The sequence below is a fragment of the Chiloscyllium plagiosum genome, chromosome 26 (genome assembly GCF_004010195.1).
Source record: "Chiloscyllium plagiosum isolate BGI_BamShark_2017 chromosome 26, ASM401019v2, whole genome shotgun sequence".
In the NCBI taxonomy this organism is placed as follows: domain Eukaryota; kingdom Metazoa; phylum Chordata; class Chondrichthyes; order Orectolobiformes; family Hemiscylliidae; genus Chiloscyllium; species Chiloscyllium plagiosum.
In genome coordinates, this window is record NC_057735.1 from 9,236,020 (window position 1) to 9,253,770 (window position 17,751).

The 17,751-nt window shown below is 42.0% G+C and overlaps 1 protein-coding gene across 6 annotated transcripts in view; it reads right to left on the reverse strand.

Annotated features, from left to right (window-relative positions):
* Window positions 1–17,751, reverse strand: part of pik3c2b (phosphatidylinositol-4-phosphate 3-kinase, catalytic subunit type 2 beta) — a 181,856-nt gene that overhangs the window by 140,795 nt on the left and 23,310 nt on the right. For 5 of the 6 annotated variants that reach the window (XM_043716446.1, XM_043716445.1, XM_043716443.1 and 2 more), the window contains exon 2: window positions 6,273–7,367. In XM_043716446.1, the coding sequence (XP_043572381.1) occupies window positions 6,273–7,292 (1,020 nt within the window). In that variant the 5' untranslated portion in view covers window positions 7,293–7,367. Of the gene's footprint in view, window positions 1–6,272; window positions 7,368–7,565; window positions 7,588–17,751 lie in introns of those variants that run through there. The other variant, XM_043716448.1, reaches the window with a different exon arrangement.

The following is a 17,751-nucleotide window of genomic DNA, read 5'->3' on the forward strand; positions in this document are numbered from 1 at the left end:
ATCACCCCCCATCCCCCTCCACTCCCTCTCCCCCATCCACCCCCACACCCCCTTCCACCCCCCTAACAGATAAAAGGGTGGGTTGTGTGGGGATGAGGATGTGGAAGGGAGGGAGTTTAAGGAAATCAATGAATTGCAGGTGTATTCTAATCATGAGTAGAGTTGTGGCAAGTGGGAGCTGGCAAAAGTTGTGCAAGTAATGGAATAGTATAATGTGATATGCTTGGGTTGGTGAGAAGCAATTAATTATGAGTAGTGATATGGCCCAGCCCTGCAATTTCGTTAAGGTGGGAAGCAATCACGGACCTGATCAAATATGAAAGTTTGAGTAAGAGTAGTATATAACAATAAACAGGATTAATAATTGTGGAATGAGACATAGCACACTGGTACAACTCTGGGCATTTGGCACGGTGTAACACTCAAAATGTACATCTCTGATGTACTGAGCAAAGTGCTTCACACAGGAACATAAACACAAGCAGGTTGAAAGCACAGCTGACTGAGCCCACAGTTGTGCATTACAGTCACAGTCTATAAAATGCTACACTGGACTACAGATCTAATACAGTTTGTCACACTGGTCAAATATGATTCATTGGAGTCAACAAGCATACAGAGGCTTCCCATGGTTTTCCATTAAACAGCAAAGAGACACTAACACTCCTGCTGCAGCCCAAGAATGCACTGGATGGAGTGACCTGTTCAGTTATCAAAATCTAAATGAGAAGCAAGATCTATCAACAAAAGGGATACAAATTTTAAAAATGAGATGCACAATTTAAATAGCTGCCCGTCATTATTCCTGGCAGAATTTGGTGGAGGCAGTCCTGTTGTGACAATTCAAAATCAAATTGTGTTTCTTTTGTGCATTGCAACAGAATTAATTTTTGTCTCCAAGGGATTAATTGCACTTTTATTACCAGTCTAAAATTTGGGGATTTTTACTATTCCCTCAATCTCTATTGCTGTGAATATGTGATATTGGCACTGTACATCAGACAGACTAAACTAATTCTTTAAACAGAAAGGAGTCATTCTTGGCAAGTCTGGCTGGGTATTCATTTTTTGCCAGTGGAAGGAATTCAGTAGCACAAAGCTCTTTATGAGCTTGATGAATAGGCCGTTCTCCCCTCAAAGTCGGAGATCACAATGCCATACATGCTGATGATTGTGGTTTCCTGGTCTGGGTGACTTTTTCCTGCACACAAATGGTATGAACATAAGAACAACATTTAAAGAATAGTCTGCAATATGTGCAGGAAAGCATCCAATTCAAGATTGTAATTTTTACAACTACAATCATTTCCAGAACTTGGACTATTTTTTAATGATTTAGTTTCTCCTCCTTCTGTAATCTGCTATCTCGAACTCCAAACCTTTTATGCAGTGTGTGTGTGGGTAAGAGAACCAAGACTATAAGAAGCAACTAAGGATGGATAAGAATGGGCAACTAGGGATGGCAATAAATGTTGGCACAGACACTGATGTGCAGATCCTGTGAGAGAACTTTTTAAAAATCATGCTCTTAGTCCTTTTGACAAAAATCTCTCTTTCCACAGATGCTGTCTGACCCATTGAGTATTTTCTGCTTTTATTCCAAAATTGTACTATTTACCATATTTTTTGCTCCACAATGTTCAACTTGTGCTGCTTGTGTCAAGCTGAATTGTGATATTTCAATGGCTGCAAAGGCCTCCATGTAGATTTGGAGGAGACTTTGACTACAAATTCACAGAATTGTTATGCCACAGGAGGAGGCCCACCAGTTCTACTACCAAGTGTCAATCGTTTTGCTTTCCCCCCCCCCTATTCCTGCACACTATTTTTATTCAATACCTTCTTGAATGAAAATTATAATTACCAGAGAAATTCAGCAGGTTTAGCAACATCTGTGGAGAGAAAGCAAAGTTAATGTTGAGTCCAGTGACACTTCTTCAGTATTCTTTAATGCCTCAGTTGAACCTGCCCCAATCACATTTCCAGGCGGTGCATTCCATAACCTAATTGCTGTGTGTAAAAGTTTTTTTCTCTCCTTGCTTCATCACTTTAAATCTATGCCCTCACGTTTCTTTTTATCTTACAAGCACGAGCAGCTACTCCTTGTCTACTGTGTCCAGCTAATATAATAATTCAAGCTATAAACTATTACAGAACCTCTCTCTGTTGAGAGCCTTGAGGTGCTGAAGATGTTGTTATGAGTGCGTTTAACTTGTGCATTCCCTACTTTACAAATGCCCATGTGTCCGCTGTGGCTCAGTTGCCCTGGAGTCAGAAGGCAGCAGGACTCCATAGACTGATCTAAGCTGACACGCTGGTGCATTATTGAAACAGTGCTGCTTTTTGGAGGAGATGTTGAAACCAACATCTTATCTGCTTGCTCAAGCAAGTGATCTCAAGGCACTTTATGTTCTTTGCAGTGTCCTGGTTAATAGCTACACCTCAACCCACGTGACTGAAACCGTTTTCCTGTTTATTATGTCTCGGTGAGAGTTTTCCGTACGATAAATTAGTTACTACATTTCCTTTTATTCATTTGTAAGGGGTGGGCATCACTGGCTGGTCCAGCATTTATTGGACACCTTCGTTGCACTTGAATGGAGTGGCTTGCTAGGTGATTTCAGAGGGCTATTAAGTGAAAAAACATTACTGTGGTTCCAGGGTCACATGTAGACCAGACTGGGTAAAAACAGTAGCTATCCTAAATTAGTGAGCCAGATGGTTTTTTTTCCAAATGATAATCAACAGTTGTTTAACAATCATTTGACCTTTAGCAAATGCACACTCCACTGTACACTGTGGAGGAATTCAAACCAGTCTCTCTGGGACATTTCCTGGATTTCTGGATTACAGATACATCAACAATACCACCATGTCCTTCCTATATTTAAACAGTATCTAAAACTTGCAACAAAGGGCTATAAGGGTTGTAAACGTCAGTCTGGGAACACAGGAATAGGAGGAGGCCATTCACTCAATCAAGCCTGATTCACCATATAACAACATCATGGTAATGTGAGACCCAATTTCTTCCCATGCCTCAGGCAACTATCCGTGTGGACTTTGCACGTTCTCCCAGTGTCTGCTTCGGTTTCCTCCCACAGTCCAAAACAATTGTGTAGGTTAGGTGAATTGGCCATGCTAAAGTGCCCGTAGTGTTAAGTGAAGGGGTAAATGTAGGAGAATGGGTCTGGGTGGGTTGCTCTTAAGAGGGTCGGTGCAGACCTGTTGGGCTGAAGGGCCTGTTTCCACACTAAGTAATCTAATCTAAAAAAAACCATTTATCTATAAAATATACTAATGCCATTAGGAGGCATTGATAAACCATTATATAACATTGTTTTGACTTCAATTGCACAGTAGTGTGTCCGGATCCTGGGTGCCACAGTTTAGGAAGAATGAGAAGGTACAGAAACGATCTGCAAGAATGGGGTAAGGTAGATAGATCAGAGACGCTGAGATTGTATCGCTTAGAGAAGATTGAGAGGAGATTTGATAGAGGTGCTCAAAATCTGAGGGATCCAGATAAACAGAAATGTCCCCATAGGTGGAAGGCTCCTGAACCAGGGGTCAAGATCTTTTATCTCATGCATAGAAGAATACTGCCTAATGGGGTGGTGGACAAAGATGCAATTAGGTCATCCAAAAGGGAATCGGTTAAGCACCTAAAAGAAAAAAATTCTGAGGGCCGCGCAGCGAGTGCAGGGGATTGGGACTTCGCAATTGCACTTGCAATGGCTGACACATATACAACATGGTAAATGGCCTACTCATTCTACGATTAGTTCAAGAATATGTTGGCCAATATACTAATTTCATTAAATCAATGTTATCACTACAGCTATTTACAGTGGCATCATATATGTTGGCTGCACATAAAACAATGCCCATTTTGTACCGATTCACAGTTAGTTAAGAGTATTTTCCGTTCCGTCAAACAATGCATTTCCAAGGCAGTGTGGTCAGACAGAATGGGAAGAAATTTGTGTAGCTTGGCCCAACTCCAAAAGAGCTGAGCAGGCACAGGAGAACAATCATCCTGGGTCTGTTCAACAATATACTAAAGCACTAACAAAACCCTGGCTTGGTCAAATCTAATTAGAAGCTAGCCTCACGTCAGATAATCCCTGGTCCCTTCCACTAGCACAGTGATGTGTTAGCATCTGTTGCACTGAATAAATTCTGCATCACATGCAATAACACATTAGCATCACGTCAAAGAAAATAATATCTATGAGAGAGGGAGTATGCGAGCTAGTACAGTGCTGTCTTTTCTGTCTTTATGAAATGGGTTGCCGAGGCAATAGCAGCAAGCAGAAGGGGCATGGAGACTTGTAGCTTGGCTCTGTTCCAAAATGGCAAGTCTAGCACAGGAACAGCCAGCCATCTTGGACCATTCAAAAGTTTACTTTAGAAAAAATATGTTTTGAGGCAACCCCCCATTCTCTCTCTCTCTCCCTACCTACCCACCACCACTTCCAGTGCCTCAGATGTAAACATGCTGGTAAGTGAGGAAATAAAATTGTGTAGACCATATAAGATTCTACTTTTGACTTCCAGTCTGCATTGTAAATTGTGCTGCCCAATAGCTTTCTTTACATGCTATACAGAATACCTGGATCCCAGGACCTAAAAGAATCAGTAGGATGGTGTGGCAGGATAATTGGGACAGGGGAATATTGATGTTAACTAATAATTAATTGGTACAGGCGATAGGGTAGCAAGTGAAAGAAGAAACAGAATGAATTCGGAGGAAGGCAAAGCAGCTATGAGTATGAACTGCAGTGGTAAAGAAGTGAGAATGTCACTTTAGGGTGAAGGGGGAGGAAGAAAAGATGATCTCCAATTGAAAAAAAATGCTACTGCTTCACTTTGGCAACAGCATATTTTAAAAAAAAATAAAATTGTACCACTGCACACTTATTTACCATCTGTAATCACTCTATTAGAAACGAATGAATCATTCTGAAAACCCTCCTCTAGATAGGTCATGACATTCTGCGTGTACCCACAGCCTCAGTTCTGACGGCTTGCTGCCCTTTCAGTATTAACACATCGTAGGCTTCTTTAAATAAATGAGATAGAATTTGCAGCATAGAAACAGGCTATTCAGCCTGATCTCTGGTGGTGTTAGACCTCTTCCCACCCAAAATTCATTTATTCCTCAGTTTATCCTTCTATTTTGTTCACCCACAATTTAGCTTCCATTTAAAAAAAGGAGTCTTAACATTATTTGTCACAATTATTTCTTGTGGTAGTGATTTGCATATTCTAACTACCCACTTGTTAAATAAACTAAAAATCATCATAATCCTCAGAAGGTTTTTCTTTTCTGGAGCTTTTGCGAAAAAGCCCTGTATTGGACCATTAAATGTATCAATGTTTAAAAGAAACCCAAAATACTCTCCAGGCAACCCACTTTTGAGAGGACAGACTCAGAATTACTGAGTGTAAAACTCAACTAGAGACAGGACACAAACATTTCACTTGCTTTTTACTGAACAATATGTGAAGGGAGAAAAGTCTCCTCTGGGACACACTTTTAAAACTGAGAAACAAAAGAAATTTATTCTCTCAGAGGGTAGTGAATGTTTGGAATTCTCTAATCCAGAGAGTTTTAGAGGCTAAATCACCAAAAATATTGAAAGAGGTGGTGGTTAGATTTTTGAAATATCGAGGGGTTATGTTGAGTGGGCATGAAAGAGGATTTGAGGCTTGGGGTAAACTAGCCATGATCTTATAGAGTGGCAGGTAGACTCGACAGATTGAATGCCCTACTCCTGCTCCTATTTCTTACGATGTTCCAATTACTGTGGTTTTAAATCCGATTTCATTCTTGATACAAACTTTTGATTAAAGCTTATCTCAAGGGATTTTAACAAGGATGTACTGGGGCTTATTAGGCACGTTTCCCTGCTTTACAATCACAGAGGATTCTGAGAACCAATGATAGGAAGGGATAGGGAAAAAAGAAATATATAGTTTGGTCTGATAATGATCATCCCAAATTTACAGAATTATACAATATAGGAGGACCCCATTCTGACCATCTTGCTGGCTGTGTGACAGAGCTATCTAATTATTACAGCATTTTCCCTGAAGGCCCTACAAAGTTTCCCTGCAAAATATTTTCTTTGTCAGCTGCTGTTGACTCAGCTTCCATTGCCCTTTCAATCAATGCATGTAACAGTATACCAAATTGAAACATATATACAGGTGTCACAAAGCATTTTCCCTAATCACAACTACTGTGACAATTTTCTGGATCTCACCGGATCAATGGAGACCATTTGATTCTTGTCCTGATAGACAGCATTGTTCTGGTTTCCATATTTAGACATATAGGTCCGTGGAGGCACCTGAGGTGGAAGAGTCTTACTTCGACTAACGGGTTTCCCAGAGGTTTCTTCCTTTTTATCTTTTCTTTTGCAGATGGAGTTGGGGCCAATGCTGCCAACTCTTATCAGCTTTGTATTTTCTCCATAGGTTGACATTAAATTCAGCTTTGTTATGGCATCATTCAAATCATCATAGTCAATCAACTCAAACTCTTCATCAGAGATCCTTTGGTTGGAGTAAAAACTTGGTGGTTCTACTATTTTACCATTTGAGTCATCACTGTTGGGAGAGAATATATTGATGTCATTGGGTATGGTCAATTTCTCAATGCTCTCACCAGGCTGCCCCTTGGACCAATGATCTGTTAACATGGCATTTCGACTGGGACCTAGAGGAACTCGTGGTGGAATTGGTGGAGCATAGTCAATGATGGAATAATCTCCTCGATGGCAAGATGACCCCTCAGTGGTGAAGAGCCCTGTACGGATTGGTTGCTGTATGCAGCCACTGATGGTGGAATTGGTGGTGGTGGCAGTTGTGGCTGTGGTAACATCCTTCCATAATGAATGGTATTCAGAGTCTTCTTGGCACTGGGGGTTTGGTGGCCTGGGAACTGAGGTAGTTGAGGAACACGCGATGCCTCGACTTGACAAAGAAGGGCCTTTGCTATAACTGAGACCGGGGTCTGACCCTGACAGACCATGGGTTCCTTTAAAGGTATTGCAGTCATTCCTCAATTGGCTGTATTCCAACAAAGGGTCCTCAAATGAAATCAGTTGCAGGCTATTAATATGTTTGGACTTGCTGTCGTCTCTTGTTGTACTACTCTGCCGAAGCCTCGATAGGGCGTCATATTCCATCTGAAGAGCTTCTGCCAGTGCCAGCTCCTGACGGCTGATCCCAGAGAACTCCCAGGGTTTCCAGTGTTCCTTGCTGCCTGTGGGTTGAGACATCCTAATGGCCGGTATGGGTGAATCTTACTTCTTCTGGAATAGGTGACTGAGGGACAAAGTCATAATGGATTGCAGCTAAATAGAAAACACAAAACAAAAAAGGTTTAAATTCAATTTGTTCCTCAGCTAAGAGATTGATTTTTATTTTAGGCAGATCTGCTGAGAGACTGGAGAGGAGGGGAAGGAGAGAAGATGGTTGCATTGAAAATACATTTCAAAAATAAAATATTTGCAATAGGGCTAAAGAAATCTTATAGGAGTAGTTACATTTACCCATATATTTTCATTGAGTGTTCAGTTAAGTATTATGAAGACTGGACCCGTTGTTTGTGGATACCACTGTAAATTCAATTCCTAGCTCCCGACTCCATGCTTCCTCCTAGAAAAGGTCGGAGATTAAGCCATTCATTTGCAAATTTGGTGTCGCATTTGACCTAGAGTTGAACTTCCAACTTACCATATCATCACAACTACCTATTACTAGCACTGTAACATCTCCCAACTTCATCCTGTTTCAGCTTATCTGCTGCTGGGAGCTTCATTCATGCCATTACTACCTTAGAACTAGCTATCCTAATGCATTCCTGGCCTCTATCTAAATTTGACATTACACAAAATTCTTGTTTCCCAAGACCGAACCCTTCTGCTTGTATTTGCCCTGCCAAAGAGCTACTGCCTTGATTACTAAACTCAATGTTTTTTTAAACCCTTCCATTGTCTCCCATCTCTTGTGTTCTCTCACACTGGGACTTGTAAAGGGACAAAGTCATGTCGTAGCGATTTACAGCATGGGTTCTGTTTATTTGAAGATCTTTTACAGGATTGCTGAACAGGTAGAAATGCATAGCTACATTGAAACATGCTGTTAGTTAGATGGAGAATGGCTGCTAGTCACATGATGGAAGTGGGTACTGCAGATGCTGGAGATTAGAGTCAAGATTAGAATGGTGCTGGAAAAGCACAGCAGGTCAGGCAGCATCCAAGGAGCAGGAAAATCGATGTTTCAGGCAAAAGCCCTTCATCCGGAATGTTAGTCACATGTTCTACATCGTGGTTACTTGCTCGTTAGCCTGTTTTCTCTCAAAGCGATATAACAATAATCTCCAATCGCATAAACTTTAATTCTGGCCTCGAGAACCCCTAGAGACTCCCCCATTGTCTAGGTACAAACTCTGAATATGCTCTCCAGATCTCTTCACCCGATTTCCCCCCTTTAAGATACTCCTCGAAACCTAATTCTTTGACCAATATTTTCAGATCTAATATCTCATTTAGTTTAGTGGTCTGTTTGTTTTGTAATGCTCCTGTGAAGCACCTTTTATTATGTTAAAGGTGCTATAGCTTGTCAGCATTCCAATAGTAAAGGAGTTGGCTTGGAGCAAAAAATTAGCTAAATGCCAACCTGGGTGAATGAGGTCCAGCCCTGTGTGAAATTGGTATCCAGACACAAGTGACAGGACACAAAACCCAGTACAGCAATTACAAAGTGCAGTCATCTGTCAAAGTCAAAAGGGTTCTGTTTAAGAAGGGGTGATAACAGTGAATCAGACATTAATTGGAGTTTAAATGCCATCAAGACCTGAGGAAACTACCTGCCGGCTCAGATGTCCTACGGCCATCTCAATCAAATTCAGTTCCTGGTAGGGATGGGTGCATAGCATCAAACCGATCATATTTCTAACAGACCTCCGAAAGCTCCTTCCTTTACCTAGCCACATTTCCAGCAGTCTGCATTCTTAGCTATTCTCAGCAATTTGTTATCACCTGCAAACATCAATTTCATTTGAACAAGGAACAGGAGTAGGCCATTGGGCTCCTCTGCCACTCAAAAGGATTGTGTCTGATTTGATTGTAACCCAAATCCACATTCCTACTTATCCCTGATAACCCTACGACCCCTTCAAAAATCTGTCCACTTCCCTCTTAAAGATATTTGATGGCTTAGCTATCGCCACCTTCTCAGGGAGAGAGTTTCAAAGACTCCTTATGCTCAAGGAAAGAAAAATGCTTCACCTGTTTTAAACAGACAACCCCTCATTAAAGTGACCCCTCATTCTTGTTTTTCCAAAAAAGGAACCATCCTCTCCACATCTATCCTGTCAAGACCTCTCACAATCTTCTAATGTTTCTATCAAACCCACCTGGTTCACTAATGCCCTTTAGGGAAGGAAATATGCCATCCTTACCAGATCTGGCCTACACATGACACCAGCTCTACAGCAAAGTGACTGACTCTCAGTTGCCTTTTGTACAATTAGTGATGGGCAATAAATGATGGCCTAGAATTCTGTGAATGCATCAATAAAGTTATATCACCTCTCCCCATTCTAAACTCTGTAGTATCTGCAACTACCAAGTTCTAATCATTTGCATCGCAATGGGGTCCTCAGATCATCATTCCTCATTATCTGCCAAGCTAAGAAACCTGCCATAGCTCATAACCCACGTTTTCTATTTTGTAAGCTATATATTCTGTTACCTGACAGGAGTCCACACATACGATCTTTATCATGATCCACTGATTAAAGGCATTCTGAAAGAACAAAGTCTAAATGAAAACTATTATTTTGATCAACACAGTCGTCAAGCCAGTGTTCTGCTTCCATTTAGACTCACCTAGCACCCTCCCCAAAAAGTTAGATTTCTTCTCCCTTTGCTCAACTCTTGCTGACCCACATACACTCAAGTGTCAATTATCCTTCCATCTAATTCAGTCTAGAGTCCTTCATCCCTGCAACCTCATCTCTAGAATTGAGGGAACTTAGGATATGATAGGGGTGTTTATGGGACTTTTAGATAAGCACATGAATATGCAAGAAATGGAGGGATATGGACCAAGGGCAGTCAGAAGGATGTTGTTCAACACAACATCATTCTATATTCTACATTTTATAGTTAGAAGTCACATGACACCAGGTTATGGACCAACCGGTTTATTTGAAATCACAAGCTGTCAGAGCACTCCTGATGAAGGAGCAATGCTCCAAAGCTTGTGCTTTTAAATAAAGCAGTTGGATTATAACCTGGTGTCATGTGACTTCTGACTTTGTCCACCCAGCCCAACACCGGCACCTCCACATGTTGTATAGGAGTTAGGACTTAGAAACTTGGAACTTGGGAGTAAGAGTAGGCCACTCATCCCTTTGAGAATTGCTTTGCCATTCAAGATCACGGCTGTTCACAATTCCACATTTCTGCCCCCATTCTCTCTCATTTTTCTTCATCAACTTCAAAGTTCCATGTGTGGCAACGGCAACAGGAAGTAGGGATCATACAGCGACAAGACAATATTCCCAGGACTTCCCAGCAGCTCTGCAGCTTTGAGGGAGTGTTGATTCTTACCTACCCTTGATAACCTTTCAACTATAGAATTTCTGTACATAGTAGAAGCAAAAGGCCATTTGGCCTGCCATGCCTGCGCTTCATATCCATTCTTTCCCCTATCCCAATCATCTTTCTCACTCCCCACGTGACACCTCAGTGCAGTTCATCATCTTTTCCAGCACAGTTTCTGGTTAATCAACTCAGTCTGACCGGAAACATTGACCTCCCAGTACTGCACAGCTGAGGGACTGATTGTCACTGAATGCTGTGGGTAAGCATTCCTAATCTCAAGATTTCCTGCCCACAATGCAGCAATGTTTAATTGCTTACAGGAGCAGGGTATCTCAAGAACCTGAAATACTGCTAAAGGGAGGAATCCACAGTGCTGTTATCTTTCATCAACAACACATGCACACTTCTGGAAACATTGACGAAACGCAAGTGAGCTAAAATATTTGCCAATGCTCGCCTTGCTTGCATTTAACAAAGTATGCTTTACATGGTTTTCCTTCAGAAGGGAAAACACTAACAGGTTTGACACCCAAGAAGAAAATCCATAAAAATAGCATATACACAAATTTGATGCATTTGACAGATTCTCTCAAGGAGGTACAGCACTAAATCCTAATCTCAGGGTAAACCAGGCAACAGAAATCTGGCAGGAGAAAAGATTGAGAGATGCCGGTGTTGGACTGGGGTGTACAAAAGTTAAAAATCATACAACACCAGGTTACCTGATAAAGGAGCAGTGCTCCGAAAGCTAGTGCTTCCAAATAAACCTGTTGGGACCACAACCTGGTGTGTGATTTTTAACTTTGACACGAGAAAGGTTGGGATTTAGAGTTTGTACCTGCAAGAAGTCCACAGAAGACATGAGGAGAGAGAAGCAAAATTGAAATCAGACAGATGCTGAAAATTTGAAATAAAAACAGAAAATGCTGTAAACATAAATCAGGTCTGGCAGCATCTGTGGGGAGAAAAATGGTGTGAATGTTTCAAGGCTGGGATTTTCATTAGGATATTAATCTGTGGAGGCTGCGTCACACTCTGAGCATTTCCAGCATTCTCCACTGTTTGTTTCTGAATTACATAGGAAGTGATTAGTCTCAATCTCAACAAAGATCTAAAGATGTAGAACCGGTTAAGCACAACATGAGGCTCCACCCTCCTTAGGACGAGCAACCATCCAGGAAGGGAAAGGTGATTGAGGGCTAGGGTGTGGAGTTGCTGGCTGGCAGGTAAACAGAACAGCCTTAGGAGGGAAAGTTCAAGACTAGCTAAACCAATACTTGTATTTGTAAACAAAATAAAGTCCCAAGAGGTTTCACAGAAGTACTATCGAACAAGACTTTACTCTGTGTCACAGAAGGAGGTATTGGAAAACAACAAATCCTGGAGATCTCAGTGGATCAGACAATATCCATGAAGAGAGAGAGAGAGCAAGCTAACATTTAGAGTCTAAATTTTTCTCTTTCTCCCTCCCACGCGACACCTCAGTGCAGTTCGTCTTCTTTTCCAGCACAGATCCTGATCTGACGTCAGGCATCGAGGGGGCAGCATTTATGCTATAGTTGGGGGGATGGGGGAAGAGGTTTGGTGGTGGTAGGGTGTAGTGTACTGGTGGAGAAAGAATGTTGTTAGTTCAGATTAAGTGATTGGAATGTGAAAATGGTAGAACAATAGTGTATCTAACTGCCAGACTGAGGGGGGGGGGGGGGGGGGAGGGAAGAGGGAGAAGAGATGACATGGTTACAGAGAATATAGTAAGGAAAACCGAAAGAAAGAGAAGAACTAGGAGTTGGTTCACAATTTGAGGTGTTGAGCTCAACATTAGGTCCAGAAGCCTGTAAAGTGCCTAGATGAGATGAGATGTTCTTCCAGTGTGCACTGTGATTCACTGGAACACTGTAAAATGCAGAGGACAGACAAGTGGGTATGTGAGTAGCACGCTGTGTTAAAATTACCAGTTATGGGAAAGTTGAGGTTATGCTTGCATACAGACCAGAGGGGTTCCACAAAATGGTCACCAAGCCTGCGTTTGGTTTCTCCAATGTAGACTAGTCCATGTTGGGTGCAGCGAATACAATACACAAGGTTGGAGGAGGTACAGATGAAATGCTGCTTCACCTGGAAAGCTGTTTAGGCCCTTGGATGGTGAGCAGGGAGGAGGTGAAGAAGCAAGTGTTGCATCTTCTGTAGTAACATGGGAAGGTGCCGAGGGAAGGTTGGGTGGTGCTGGTGATTGAGGAATGGATTAGGATGTCCCGGAGGGAACAATCCCTGTGAAAAAGGGAGGTATTAAAACAGGGTGGAGGCAATGGGTTATTATCGCTAGATTATTAATCAGTAACTCAACTAATGTTTTGGGGACCAAAGTTTGACTCCCACAATGGCATATGGTGGAATCTCAATTCAATAACAATAAAACAAATCTTGAAATAAGAATCTAATGACAACCATGAAAACACTGTAGGTTGCCAGAAAAACCCATCTGGTTCACTAATGTCCTACAGGGAAAGATATCTGCCTTCCTTTCCTGAGTCTGGCCTACATATGACTCCAGAGCCACAGCGATGTAGTTGACTCTCACAGGTCCAACACATCTGTGCAAAAGAAAAGGCTGAAACATGCATAGCAATCTTCAGCCAGGAGTACCATATGGAAGATCCATTTCAGCCTTCTTCAGTGGTCCCTTGCATTATGGAGGCCAGTCTTCAGCCAATTCTATTCATCAGATAAGATATCAAGAAATGGCTGATACTGCAAAGGTTACAGGCCCTTTCAACATTCCAGCAATAATACCGAAGACATGTGCGCCAGATCTTGCTGCAGCACTACTGTTACAATACAGCTACAACACTGGCATTTACCCAACAATGTGGAAAAACCCCAGGTATGTCCTGTACACAAAAAGGAGGGCAAATCCAAACAGGCCAATTACCGCCCCAATCTACTCTCAATCATCAGTAAACCGATTGTAGGAGTCATCAACAGTACAGCATCTGCTTAGCAATAACCTGCTCACTGACACTTAGTTTAGGTTCCACTAGGGTCACTCAGCTTCTGACCTTATTACAGCTTTGGTTCAAACATAGACAACAGAGCTGAATTCCAAAAGTGAGGGGAGAGCGACAGCCCTCGATGTCAAGGCCGTGTTTGACCAAGTGTGGCATCAAGGAGCCCTAGCAAAACTGGAATCAATAGAAATCAAGAGGCAAACTCTCCAGTGGTTGGAGACATACCTAGCCCACAAGATGATTGTGGTTAGCGGAGGTCAGTCATCTCGGCTCCAGAATATCTCTGTAGGAGTTCCTCAGAGTAGTGTCCTATACCCAATCATCTTCAGTTGCTCCAATGACCTTCCCTCCATCCTAAGTGGTGATGTTTGCTGATGTTTGCACATTATACAACGCTATTCATCACTTCTAAGATACTGAAGCAGTCCACGTAGAAAGGCAATAAGACCTAGACAATATTCAGGCTTGGGCTGACAAGAGGCAAGTAACATTCATGCCACAAAAAAGCCAGGCAACGATCTAAGTACCACCCTTTGATATGCAATAGAGTTACTAAAATAAATCCACAGAGACTGGTATCCCACCAAGTCACCCTTTATTTACATGCAGAGAGTCCTTGACCCTGATCCAGCTCTCTCAGAGTGAACTGAACCCCTGACAATCATGTTCTTATCTGTCAGCCAGGCCTCCATGATTAAACTAGATTAACAGCCCCAATCAGGGAACTCTTTCTCCAAATCCCCCACTGACAATATCATGGGCTTTACCATTGACCAGAAATTCAGCTGAACTTACCATATAAATACAATGACTACAAGTGCAGGTCAGAGACTAGGAATACTGCAGCACGTGATTCACCTCCTGACTCCCCAAAGCCTGTCCACCAGCTATATAGAAATGTACAGCACGGAAACAGACCCTTCGGTCCAACTCATTTTATGATTAAAATGGCACAAGTCAGATGTGTAATGGAATACTCTCCACTTGTCTGAATAAGTGTAATTCCAACAACATTCAGGAAACTTGACACAATCCAGAACAACAGCCACCTGATCAGCACCACATTCACAAACATCCACTCTCTCCATCACCAATGCTTATTAGCAGCAGTCTGTACTGAAGAAATTTGCCAAACAGCCTTAGACATTATCTTCCAAACCCACAATCACTTCCACCTTGAAGGACAAGAGCAGCAGGTAATTTGGAACACTACCATCTGCAATATACCATCCAAACCACACAACATCCTTAGTTGGAAATATATCACCATTCCTTCACTTGAATCCCCTAACATTACGGGTCGGCAGAAACTCAAAGAGGCAGCTCACCACTACCTTCTGAAGGGCAACTAGGGACAGGGAATAAATGCTGACCAGCCAGCAACACCCACATCCCAGGAGTTAATAAAGTAGGTTTAAAGGAACAACTGAAAAATGAAGAAAAGTGAGCAGCAAATTCTGAGGGAAAGCATCTGGCTTTGAGAGTTGAAGGTATGGTGACAGTAGTGGAGTGGTGATATTGGGAGATGATCAAAGACCTTAGAAGTGGGAGACCTCAAAGGTTTATAGGGTTAGAAAGGATTACAGAGATATAGAAGGATGAGGCTGTGAAGGGATTTGAAAATGAGGATCAGAATTTTAAAACTAAGGTGTTGTCAGATCAGTAGCTAACATGCGCCAACAAGTATAGTGGCAATGGGCAGCACAGTGGCTCAATGGTTAGCACTGCTGCCTCACAGCACAAAGGACCTGGGTTCAATTCCAATCTTGGGTGAGTGTCTGTGTGGAGTTTGTATGTTCTCCCCATATCTCTATGGGCTTCCTTCAGGTGCTCCGGTTTCCCCACACAGTTCAAAGATGTGCAGGCTAGGCGGATTGGCTATGGGAAATGCAGGGATTACAGGGATAGTTTGTGATGCTCTTCAGAGGGTCAGTGCAGACTCGATGGGCTGGATGGCCTCTTTCCACACTAAGGATTCTAATGACATGACTTGAGATGGGATTGAACTGCAAAGGTATGGATGAGTTCAAGTTTATGGATGGTAGAAAATGGGGGGTGGGGGTCATCCAGTGTTGTGTGGGAACAATTAAGACCACATGTAACAAAGGCATTCAGGTTTCAGGAACAGATGAACAGAGACAGTTGGGCTAAGGTGGTAGGACGTGACAGTCTGGGTAATGGTATAAGTGTGTGCTTTGGAAGCACATCTTTTGGGGGGGGGGAGGGGAGGCAAATCAAGGACAAAACCAACACACCAATTCAGCCTCACAGTTAATTATTTGTCACCATGTATACAGATTTTAAAATATATCGTTACCTATACACGATCATTTTAAAGAAACACTCTTTGTTTGCTTCTCCCCATCTGCCCAGATGAAGTAGATCTTGCTAGGTTCCAGTTCGACCTCCTCTGGCTCCAACTAACTGGCCAAACTTGGACAGTGGACTATTGGTACCCTCTTCATTCAGAAAAGCAGAAAAAACTAAGCTCAACATGTTTTGAACCAATACACACAGCTTCCAGACAATGATCAGGAGTGGAAATCTTGTTGCTTGATTTCATTCTTTCTTTGGCCAGAGGTTAAAGGGAGACCCACTTGCACATCTCAGCTGCCTCAACAGTGGACAGGACACAACTGAAGATTCAAACCCAGGATCATCCTTTGCAAATCAGCTAATCACTGGGTTACCCAACTAAACCATTATAGAATTACACTAACAATGAGGATCACCTTTTCAGGACTGAGAGTATTCCTGAGCATTACATAGACCATTTTTCCTTATCTTGCATGATCTACAAGACTACCTGCAGCACATATGCTCACTCTTAAGTGTGTAACATGTACAGATAAATAGTACAATTCCATCATTTCTGCGACATTTGCCAGAATGCTTTTGGGGCTAAAGAACTTTACTTATAAATAAAACATGAGACAGACTCGGATTATCTCCTTTAGTGCATAGGAGGCTAATGGGTTTTTTTGTTTTAATTCATTCACAGGGTAAGGACATCTCTGGCTAAACCAGCATTTATTGTCCATCTCTAATCGCCCAGAGCGCAGTTAAGAGTCAACCAGATTGATTTGGGTCTGGAGTCACATGTTGGCCAGACCACGTAAGGATAGATTTCCTTCCCTGAAGAACATTAGTGAACCAGATGGGTCTTTCCAACAATGTTGTATGGTTACCATTAGATTCTTAATTCCAGATATTTATTGAATTCAAATTCCACCATCTTCCATGACAGGTTTGGAACCCAGGTTCCCACAGCATTACCTGGTGTCTGGATTAACAATCCAGTGATAATACCACTTGGCCATTGCCTCCTGACATATCTAATTTATGGAGAAGCCTAGATATAACAGAGTAAGGACCTATTATGTTAAGTGGAGGGTCAATAGCCAAGTGCAAATTAGTTGGCATAAAGAAAAGAGGGGACTTGAAAGTTTTGCTTTACCTCTCGGGGTCATAGGGGTTTGGAACCCTCTATCCGAAAGGGCAGTAGAGACAGCAACCCTCATCAAGTTCAGAAACAGCTTTGATATGCACTCAAAGTGCCAAGAATTGTAGCTTATAAACCAAAGGCTAGAATGTGGGGATTAGGTAGAACTCTCTTTTAACAGCCAGTAGAGACATGTTGGGCAGAAAGGCCTCCTTCACTGCCATGAATTTTCCATGTTCCTAGGCAGCACAATACATTATGTCTTGGTGGGATATATTATCAAACTTGATCAGAATGACCAACTTCACATCATTCATAAACAGACTGTGACTCCACCATAAATTGAACAATGAACAACAATTCAGAAAACCGAATATAAACATGACCTCAACTGTGAATATGAATATTTTCTCTAGCCAGGATGTTCCACACAATTACATGACCTTTTGTACTGTATGAAACCATTAGCAGAAACTATTTTCTTTCTAAATGTTGATTTGTCAAGTTGAGCAACTGAAGAGAACAGAGAAGTTGGTTTGCTTTCTCAAATGCTGTCTGAAGACTGCTGATACTCATCTCAATCTATCCCTGAGGAACTAGCTTCAGAGAGTATGCAAAGGTTAATGAATATGGCTTTAAGAGGAGAGGTTTCAGTCATGTGAATGGATTTTCTTCT